The 11,265-nt window shown below is 35.7% G+C and overlaps 1 protein-coding gene across 1 annotated transcript in view; it reads right to left on the bottom strand.

Annotated features, from left to right (window-relative positions):
* Positions 1-637: 637 nt before the first annotated feature.
* MICU3 (mitochondrial calcium uptake family member 3) overlaps positions 638-11,265 on the bottom strand; it is a 55,086-nt gene continuing 44,458 nt past the window's right edge. Inside the window, exon 14 of the mRNA XM_013129059.3 lies at positions 638-3,011. Coding sequence (XP_012984513.1) covers positions 2,901-3,011 — 111 coding nt within the window. The 3' untranslated portion in view covers positions 638-2,900. The remainder of the gene's footprint in view (positions 3,012-11,265) is intronic.

The following is an 11,265-nucleotide window of genomic DNA, read 5'->3' as shown; positions in this document are numbered from 1 at the left end:
GTAATCTTTAACATCAGAAGAAGATGAGCAGGGAACAGCCTGAAGCACAGGATATTCTGCTGGAACTAGGAATTCATCAAAGCTCAGGCAAAAGTTAGTATCTATTACAAAGCTACCCAAAGCTCCAGGTTTAATAGCTACCATTTCATTACAATTTACAGCTGGTCTGGGCACCAGCAGGCAGCTCCTAAGCATCCTTTGAGTATCTTCTTACCTTATTACAGTTTTCTTAGCTTAACAAGAGCTGGTTTTAAAAAAACCCTTCATTTATGCAACTTTTCACAGAATTTAGCTGCAGCATATGCATTTTCTCTGCTGCCAGGAATTTGGCAGATTTTGAGTAAGGTTTCATTGGGCACAGTGACTGCTGCCTATCTGAGGGGTGCCTCTATAGCAGATGGCATATCCCATCACCCAGCCTTCTTTTCACCTGTCTATCCTTGCTCTTCCAGCTCTTTTATACCGAATTCCATGGCAGAAGAGCAATGCTGTTTAAATAAATGACCAAAAGAAGCAAATAAGTCTGGTTTTTTTGTGATGGTGAGATGCTCTAATTCATAGCACTTACACATTCATGTTATGCAAAGAAAGTTTTTTCATGACAAAAAAAATTGAATGATATAAACTGCGAAGAAAATTAATTTCAAGTGCATTTATTTTGAAATAAACAAGAATATTATATGCACATATTCATATTTATATTAAATAACTTATTATTAAACAGGAGAAAAAATACTCTTAAAAACTAATCTGACACTTTCACATTCTATTTTATATTAAGTGAACATAGTTAGGAAATACATATAAAAATGATAAAATTGTCTCAAGCCAGCCGTAAAAGCAAAGTGCATTATTGCTTAGGGCAGTGGAGGAGCAAAATGATAATGGCACTGCTGCTTCCAAGGGGAGGATTGGTGTGCTTGAGCAGTAGAGTGAATGAAGAGGAACTCCCTAACTTTTCTTCCATTTTTTTGTCCTTCATCACTGAAGTAGCAATCTGGGTTTTGCATATGCTGACAAGAAGTAGTGAGACAGTTCTGCGTACCAAGATGATACATTGAATACAGTTGATTCCCTAAATCATCACACAGAGATTGCAGCTTATCTGTGTTCTGTTGTAACAATTCAAAAAACTTCATCCCAGTTTGATTTTCTTGTTGTCAGTAGTTTAACGACACCAAGGTGGATATTTTGTAAGCAACTAGCATTAAACATTAATTAAAGTAGCACCCTTCAATTGCTTTCTGACCCAGCTCAGATGAAAGACACATGTAGCACATTTTATTTTCTAAAATGCCCAGTGTGGTATTTCTTAAAACCCACCTTCCTTCTCATTTTGTTTTAATTTTTTTAGCAGAGGTAAATCTTATTATAAATTAAGCACTTCTAAACTTAGCTACACTTACACAGGTGCTATACATCCATTCTACTCACATGATAATCAGATGGTATTTGAGCAACATGTGCACTAAACAGAATTTTGCAAAGTTTACTTTCATGCATTTTGAATAATAAAAGATTTAAAACCATTATTTTTCTTGTATTTTAATTATCTGACTCCACTATATATTTGCCTTTCTGATAACAACTTCTTGACATTAGTTTTAGTCTGTGTGTATTCAGCTAGAACTATTTCAAGGCACAGATTGTTCCTCAATAGGTAAAGACTTATTTAACGTCCAGCAAACCTTCCAAGAAGGATGTAAGAAATAGGTGTTCATGTTTTTGTGGGTTTAATTGATACCACATACCAATAATATTGAAAGGGAATAAGGAAAAATGCTGCTGCTGGACAGCAAAAAGAATTTAGAGAATAAGAAAAACAAATATAACAGTGTCCTTACCACTGTTTCAGTAACATCTAAACCTACAGGGCATGAAAGGGCATAGTGGCTACTGCCTGCGTGTAATCTCCATGACCTTTGTAAAGCCTAATTTGTGGTCTAATATTTGATGTATAATATTCAAATATTACTTAGTGTTGCTCTGTACTGTTGCATGCATTCACGTTTTGTTTTACTTTGTTGTTTGACACATGCACAAGTTATCTATTTTCCAGACACTGCATTCCAGAGTAGCAAATTAGATGGCTATAATTTCTACTCAGTGCCAATTCATAAAAAAGTGCACTATTCACAAGAAACACATGAAGTTTTACTCTACTGGAAATATATCTGTGAATTTATATGTATCGCAATAAAATTTGTAATAAATATTACAAAGTGTGTATTACTTAACATGAATTTGAACACTGATTTTTTTACATACTGCTCATAAGACATCTTAAAATCTATACTATTTTTTAAAAAGGATAAGTTACTGAATGTAATAGTAAGACTTGGAGAATCTGAACATCAGAGTCCATACAGTACCTTCCCTAGGTAAATACCTATCATTCACATTATAACCATAACAGCTTTACTCTTTTTAAAGTAATAGCTTCTAAGAGTTTAATTTGTCCATTCAACTTGTACATAGCTGTTATGCTACTTAATGCATTCTCATTGCCAATTTTGCACAAACTTTTCATAGTGCTCTTCTGAAAGAAAATTCACAGTCTAAGCTGCTGCAGTTTCTCTTCATTGCCACATTTGCCTACCCAGGTGTAAAACTTACTTATCTTTTCCTTTAAATTGCAAACTTAGCTCAAAATAATAAAAAATATTCAAAACGTTCTTAAGAAAAAAATTCTGCCAATCGTGATAGTTCATAATTTAAATAAAATACATACTGAAAAGCAGTTGTAAGAGTTGATGATCACTAGACTAAGTGGAAAAGAAGTCCTGTGTTTTCTACTGCAGCTGTAAAATTCACAGTTCACCTGGGTTAGTTTGTTCTTCCATCAGGAATTCATAGAGATAAATAGTTCTAGCCAGTGCAGATAACCATTCTTTCTTCCTTTATCTCAGCATATCTCGTCTCCGAAACTGCTTCCACAGATCTCTGAGGTGTTCACTGGTTACAGTCATCACGCAAGAGTAATATTCCTTCCAACCATATTTTGGAGTCTCCTACAAAAAGTGAAAAACATACAATTGGAAAAATATATTCTTCATTAAATTCCTTAATACTACATTAAATTTTACTCAGACTCATACACTAATATATGTTTTAATATTGAAATCATGAAGATCAAATACTTCTATAGCTCAAAAGCACTTCTGTAAAATGAGGGTTATAAATCCATTCACAGGTTAAGTATTCAAAATGCATCCTCACCTCACAGCACACAGTAAGCATTCAACAAATAGCCTATTTATATTAAAAGTTGCAAGAAAGGATTTCCTTTTTATTCAGGTATGTCCTGCTGTCTCTAGTTTTGTTTCTTGCTTCTTTGTATTGACACTGTACTAAAAAGGTCACCTATAACACCAAATAAAAAAGCATAGAAAATTACTGATGTTCATGAAACTGAGGCATCAACAAAAGTCAAACACAATATGTATTATCAAACTAGCTTACCTTAATTCTAAACTGCATTGTGGGTCAGCACTGTTAATGAGTGCCCACTGAGTGGAAAGGAATACTGGCCAAAGGCTGGCCTGGAAGATTCACCGGACTCTATGCTATCCATAGTTATCACTGGATCTCCTTCTTTCTTCCACTATTCCTAACTTCACAAGTTTATTTTGATAGTAAATATTGAAAGATGGAGAGAGACTCTTAAAGCAACTAAGGGAAGAATAAGTACTGTAATTGCTATGGGTAAGTCAGAAGCATTTACATGCAATTTCAATTTCTAAAATGGATTACAATTTAAGTTCAGTATCTGGAGGCTTAATTTGGCAGGCAGCTAAACACTACACAGCACTTAGCTCACTCCCAGCGCCTCCAGTGGGATGAGAGAGAGAACTGGGACAAAACCCCCACCAAAACAGGAAGAAAGTGAACTCTATCCCAGCAAAAACCAGGACAAAGGGTGAGAGGTTGTCTGATAGCTTGGTCTGATTGAACTAAGATGTTAAAAATACTGCAACACTGCAGTACATTAAATATGCCCATTAGAGACTGAAGCCTACATGCACTTATTCTCATCACTCATCTTATATAATTAAAACCCATAGCATATTATAGAGAAGTTGTAAAGATTCAGAAAACAAACTAAACCACAGCAGTATATAATCCAGACTTTACATGAAATATTAGAAACAGTACTTACATGAATACATAATTTAGTTGAGATTTACAGTCTTATGAAAAAAAAGCATTACTTGCAAAATGCATTGCATTGTTTAACAGAAGCACATTCAGTTTAAATAAGCAGTGCTTTAGTACATGCATTTATTTTTTATTTTATGAAAAAGGTTCAGACAAATGTTCATGAAAACCATTAAGAGAAACACTGGAGTGTTTTAACTGTTTGTCTACTTATTTCTAATACTGTTGTATCTACATGTAGTGTACCAAATCTATTGAAAGACCATTCTGTCCACAGTCTCTGCAATGCTTTCACATTTCATTGGAACATTTTCCTCCCACTGTATACAGGTATGTTTTTAAAGTTCTTGGCAGGTTTAGAATGCAAAGTCTGGGTTCTGTAATTTCCAGTTACCTTTGTAAGATGAGTCAGTAAGGCATGCCTACCACACACTTCTCACTTCATCAGATTTAAAGAGAAAAGCAACAGCCTCTTCAGGTTTGGGTTTGTTTTTTTTTTAAGCTATCTCTTATACCAGATGCATTCAACCACTGTGAACTAGAAAAGTGTGGAAATTACAAGCTTTCAAAATAATCACAACACGACAAATTTAATCTCACTTGACTGAATGAAATATTTACAGAAGACAGCAATTTATTATTGAAACATGTCTGGAAATGAGGCTCTGAATCCATGCTTCAGTCTTTCAGGTCTTTCTCAAAATGAAATTTCCTTCCTCAATCAGTCCCAAGATACTATTTTTAGCTATTAACTATTATTTCCTAAAAACCTTTAATAAAAAATTTAGAAACCCCACAAAATTCAGAACATCTAGAAAAGAGTTAATCTAATGCAAAACTCTTAAGATTTTGGGGGGAATTACTGGGACATACAACTTAATTTCTAGATATATATTTGTGACATGTAATAGTTATCTTCAATACTTTAGAAGTCAATAAAATGAAAATTACTGCAGCTACTGAGCACACAAATAGATGGACCTGAATCCCTCCTGAAGTTGGCCACTAGCAGCCTTTTTTGGAAATGAACTCCGTAAGGGCTTCATTAGAAATTTCCCTTCTGTAAAACATTCAAAGTGGAGTTCTCCTCTCTGCTCTGGCAGGTATTTCTCTACTAACATGTTTACTTCTGTTCTCCCTGCAGTGTATGCAAAGGAGTACCTGCTGATGCTGAGTCAGGCTGTGTGCCCTGCATGGAGAGCAATGCAGAAAGACAAGCTCTCCGAGAACACCACCAGCTGTTTGGACCACACAGCGCTTTGTAGAGTTGTTCCCCAAGGAGAGATTCTCATTATTTATTGCAAGGGTATAACATGCTTTACACTGTGAGGTAAATTGAGTTAGTTCAATTTGGAGATACGTAATGCACAGTACAATGTGCTGTATGTCACTTTTCAGGGTGCAGATTCAAAGTATAGTGTAATCTGTGGTACACATGCCAAGCATCTTAATCTCTCATCAGAGTTCTATATTTACCACATAAAGTGTATCAAAGCCCAATGAGGTCTACATTTATATGTGGAACAAAGTAAATTTAATAGTAATTGCACTGGGCCTAACTTTGGGATGCAGGTGCAGCATGTTTTTGTATTTCACATACATTTATGTTTCTGTGTACATCAAATGGAAATTTAATTACCCAGTTGAAATTGTTCAATTTCAAATCTACAGTGATTCAATCTTTAGTATCTTTTCAATTTATAAACTAAATGGAAAATAATTATTTCTAGAATGATGTAAATCCACTTTCACTCCACACTGTATGGCAAAGACAGGACTACTTCTGTTCTTCTCCTTAGCTAACTAACACCAAATCACTTCACACGTGTTTTGGCTAAAGTTTCCATACCATTAACTGACACTTGCAACTACCTTTTATTAAAGTTTACAACAAATCTGAAGAAACACTTTAATGGGTGCTCTGGGTTCAGCAGTAGCAGTCATTTTTTCTCCTTCTTGGTAGCTGGTGCAGTGCTGTGTTTTGACTTTCGGGCTGGGAACGGTGATGATAGCACCCATGTTTTTTAGTTACTGCTTAAATGTTTACTCTGGCCAAGGACTTTCTGAGCCTCATGCTCTGCCAGGGAGGAGAGGCCAGGAGGAAGCAGAGACAGGACACCTGACCCAGGCTAGCCAAAGAGGTATTCCATACCATAGCACGTCATGCCCAGGATGTAACCGAGAGTTACCCGGAAGGGCTAGTGCTTGGGGGGGCTGGAAGAGGTATCAGTTGGTATCGGTGCTCGGTTGGGCAGGGTGAGTTATGGATAGGCGGCCGGTGAGGTGTTGTATTCTCTTCACTTGTTATTTCCTTTATCATTATTGTTATTATTGGTAGCAGTAGTGATTTGTGTTATACCTTAGCTATTAAACTGTTCTTATCTCAACCCGTGGGAGCTACATTCTTTGGATTCTCCTCCCCAGCTCTCCAGGAGTTGGGGGAGACAGGAGGAGTGAGTCAATGAGCTCTGTGTTTGGGTTTAAACCACGACAATGGGTTGCCCAAGGAAGCTGTGAATGCTCCATCCCTGGCAGTGTTCAAGGCCAGGTGACATGGTTTAGTGTGAGGTGTCTCTGCCCATGGCAGGGAGGGTTGGAACTGGATGATCTTAAGGTCCTTTCCAACCCTAACTATTCTATGATTAAGTTATGTAATATTTTGCACAAAATGGAACTCCTGATAGCTAAGAACTGAGTATGTGATTGTAGCTCATGATAACAGACAAGAATCAGCTGCTCCAGTGAAGAGCAGTTGCCAACTAAAGTGTCAGCAGGGAAGAAGGAATATTATATAAGTCAACAAGGCTTACAATGTATTCTTCCTGCCACAGGTAACAGGTATCTGATACGGACCTACACAAGGAAGCTTAGGTAGAAAAAGCATTTTTCTTAACAGCATCCAGGAGCTCCAGGTGGGAAGAAGAGCAGAGTATATAACCAGTGACCTCTACACTATGTCAATGAGGCTGCCTGTAGCCAAGTCTATGCTCTGAGAACTCACCTGGTTTCTCTGCCTCCCAGTGCATAATGTAGACATACTATTATTCAACTTTGATCTTTTTTTCTTGAGAATGACTTTATACGGAGTGAACAAAATCTCTCTTTATGAAACTCCACTGTGCATTTTTTTACACCATCTCAAAATATGAATTAATTTATGGCCTGAATTCAGATCTCTGTCAAGCTGTCAATGTATGTAACCTAATGCTTTTACCACAACCTCTCTTTTTGTCACCAAGCTAATTTTATAAGGCTTGATGACAGTCAAACCCCCCTGGCTCAGGAGCACGAGATGTGCTGACTGCCCCACAAGGTCCATTCACACGAGACCACCGGCTATGAGGCCTTGCTTGTCATGGCACACATCTCTTTGTTAGCTCCTAACAGCCTGTGTAGCAGCTACTACAAACACAAACAGGAAAAATTTGCTGGCACCAAAACCTTAAACTGCAAAGGAGCAAACTCGCTTCATGTGAGAGAAATGTCTACTAGCACATTTCTGCTGCGTCCACCATGTGCCAAACAGTTACAGATCTGGCTACAGAATATGCACAACCCAGTTTTCACACTGAAACTCACAGTACAACCTAATTGTAAGAATAATATTCATGTAGTGGATAGGCAGAAACAGCCATGGTGATTCTGATTTCTGAAAACTGCTGGTATAGCATTAGTTGAGCTAAAACCACATTAATGCTTTCAAAAGTCTAAATCGAGCTAGAAACAAGTTACTAACAGTCTCTCAAGAAGAAAAACCTGCCTCTACAGTCTTCACTGCTACATACTTCTTAGCTACAGGTACCTGAGAAGTTACTTATAAAGTGGTCACAGGACAGATGGAAAACAGCAACAGAGACCATGAAAGAAAGCTTTTCCTTATTTCAAACACAGTACAAAATCTCAGCTGCCTTACAAAACAGTGACAGTGCAAGTCAGTTATTGCCAACTCCAGAACAAAATTCTATTGCTTCAGTCAAAACTACATGACACTTTGAGCTACTACACTGCTTACACTCAGATAACCAATTCCTGCATTTTGGAATGGGAAACAAAACAGTGACAGTTTAACACTCAGCCATTCCTGCAAGCATGCCAGCACACTCAGACTGGGCGGCTAACACATACCGTCATTTATCTGCTATAGAGTTCCTTCCTCACGCAGGATTTGAAAGTAGTATACCTCTGTATAGGTTTGTAGCCCTGTGGAGCAGAAGATGGAGAAGTGCGCAGATGCAGACAACATGTGAAGGCAGCCAGAGGTAAGCATAAGACAACAGTATCATGAAAATACAAAAAAATGGCTTTAAGTGATGAATAGCTAGAAGATACAGTATAGTTTGTGCTAGGTAAAACGTTTATCATTTAAATCATGTTCCAAATCATTCAGTTTAAAATTTGAATTTTAAAGGAAAGGGACTCTTCATCTATATTTTTAATAAAAAAAAGACATGAAATAACTATTTTAAACCAAACATCAAGCAAAAATAAAGCTTTTAACGTCTGCACACTTTAGTAAGTTTATGGCAATACTCTGACTGACCGCTTGATGGCAGCTTAATATATTAGTTTGTTTCAAACTACTAAAACCAAAAGAGGTTTCAGGTTATAATACTATATTCCAGAAAAAAAGAAATTTCATTTGATAAGCTCTTTAAGACATTTTCCTTTCCCAAATCATAGCTAAAATATGAATATTTTATGTTCCTATAAAGGGTAGTACCTGATCTCAGGTCTATGGCTGAACTTTCTAAAAGCTGACCGATTGGCCTTTCAGAATTCCAGTTTCATTGGACTTGTGCAAAACTTTGATCTTAAATACATTTGCTGTAGTCACACTATATAACTACAAAATACATGGCCCTAGTAACCAAGCTCTGTGATGCCCTCCAGTTTCTTCTGGGCAAACATTTTGGTAAAACAACTTTTTTAAAAAGTTGAATTACTAACTGTAAGATGGTAATTGTAAAATCATACTTCAAATTATAGGACTATTTTAAACGGTTAGTTTTAGATGTTTTTACAGTGGTAATAAAAGACTACAATGATTCGGGCGGACATTAATTGTAAGGTACTTCACATTAAAATTGGGTGTTTACACTTTATAAACAGGCTCCAATTTCTCATGGTAAAAATTTCCATGTTGCTACAAAATACTGCATAGACAGAGGCTATAATGTTCTTTTATCTGTGTAACAGAACTGACCAATCTTAATATGGATTCAAAACACAGTTATTAACAAAAAAAGGTTAGTGATTTGTTAGTTTTAATTTGGAACAAGACAACACTTGAGCCACCACAATGCAGGAGTAAGAGGGTAAATTTTACTTGTTCTGGCCAAACTAAATGCTATGTAACTTCTAATGTACAAAGAATAGAAAGTAATTAAAGATGCTTTCCACCAATTTGTTCTGAGCAAAAGGTTCTTAGGTGTTTTCTTCTTTTCATTCTAAAGTGAGATTGGGGTTGAAGAGGGGTGTTTATTAAACTGAACATAGTAGTATATAGTATAATTAATTAAACAGAATACACTAGTAATTAGTATAATTGTAACAATTATATAATCATACTAATTACACTAATTAGTATACTAAAAAGACTGTATTTTTTAGTATATTAAACTAAGAAAAGGCAAATTTTTGTAGTTTTTACTACTACCCACTCTTGGAAAAATCACGTTTGTGTGACGCTTAAGGAAAACTTACTGGAAATTGTAATTCTTAATTTTGGTACTGTAATCATCCTGGACTACTAATGATTAGTGAAGGGAATGCATTTTTCTGAATAATCTAACAAACGTGCATGTACGCATGTCTGAATATAACTGAATTATAGGACCAAAATCATTATCATCTCCTGTGCAAACCAGGAGATCTCATATCCAACCAAAATTAGACATTTCAGTTATGAAAGATGGTGCTATTCTTCTGTACATCCTTGGCTATTCTTTACAGTTCTTTTACAGGCCACTGGAATGTTTTATAGTGGCCTATGCAAAAGAAAGACACATGCAAAAGACTGAACAGTGCTGGATGATATATATTCTTCAGGATTATATGTGATTTCTGTCATGCATTTTGTGAAATAGAAACATGTAATACATTTACAATAATTACTTAGTAAGCAGACTGTTTTCTTGTTAAATTAAACATACACTGCACACTTACAATTAGTAAACAATTAAAACATACAACTGAACATCTTGAAACAAGTTATGAAACAATCATCATTCCCACACCATAATAAAAGGAACTGAGGACCAACAAAGAAATAAGTTTGTTACAAATGCATTTTACATTTTATCATAATATTACAATAACAAATAGACTATTAGACTCAACACAACTTCACAAAAAGTTCTAAAATTATATTGAAGAAGCTAACTAAAAATGAGTAGAATTATAATGCAGAAGTAACATACTGGAATGTGAATTCAGGAACTATGATAGTGTTTCAGATTTATGTCTAAGTGATTACGTTGTCATGGAGAACACCATTTTACATTTGGTAAAAAAAATGTTAACACCTGCCATGTGAAGAAAAGAAAAAGTGACTTTTATTGATCATACTCTTAATACAAAATTTTCTCCTACTATAAAATTCCCCTGTACTACACAGAACCTGAAGATGGCAGCAAGGCCTATACATTCACCTAAAAGGTGTGATTTAAGAGCTGTTCCCTGTGAAAAGTTTCTGCAATTAATTTCCAACCCTCTCCCGTATTATAAATTTAATATATAAGACAGACAGGTAAATTATCAAAAGCATCTTTGAACTAGAACATAGCATTGTTCAATAATTGTTTATTTGAAAATTAAAACTATCTTCTGCTGTAAGTCTTTTTGACAGTCATTACCAACACTTGGTACTTTAAATAATGTTTTAGAAGAGGCTACCCTTTAACTAACCTTCCAGAGCTCAAGAGAGACAAACTCTCTTTTCCCTGCAAACAACCCAGTCATTATAGATACCCCTGTCAAAATTCTTAATGTCTATCTATCAATCACACAATACCAAAGAAGCAACAGTATGCAGAGGATTTCCCATTTCCAATTTAGTTTCTGTACTATAAAGGTACTCTATGTATTGCTTCCTAACAAAAAAGTCAA

The sequence above is a fragment of the Melopsittacus undulatus genome, chromosome 7 (genome assembly GCF_012275295.1).
Source record: "Melopsittacus undulatus isolate bMelUnd1 chromosome 7, bMelUnd1.mat.Z, whole genome shotgun sequence".
Classification (NCBI taxonomy): domain Eukaryota; kingdom Metazoa; phylum Chordata; class Aves; order Psittaciformes; family Psittaculidae; genus Melopsittacus; species Melopsittacus undulatus.
Note: the sequence above shows the minus strand (reverse complement) of the source record. Positions and strands in the feature narration are given on the sequence as shown.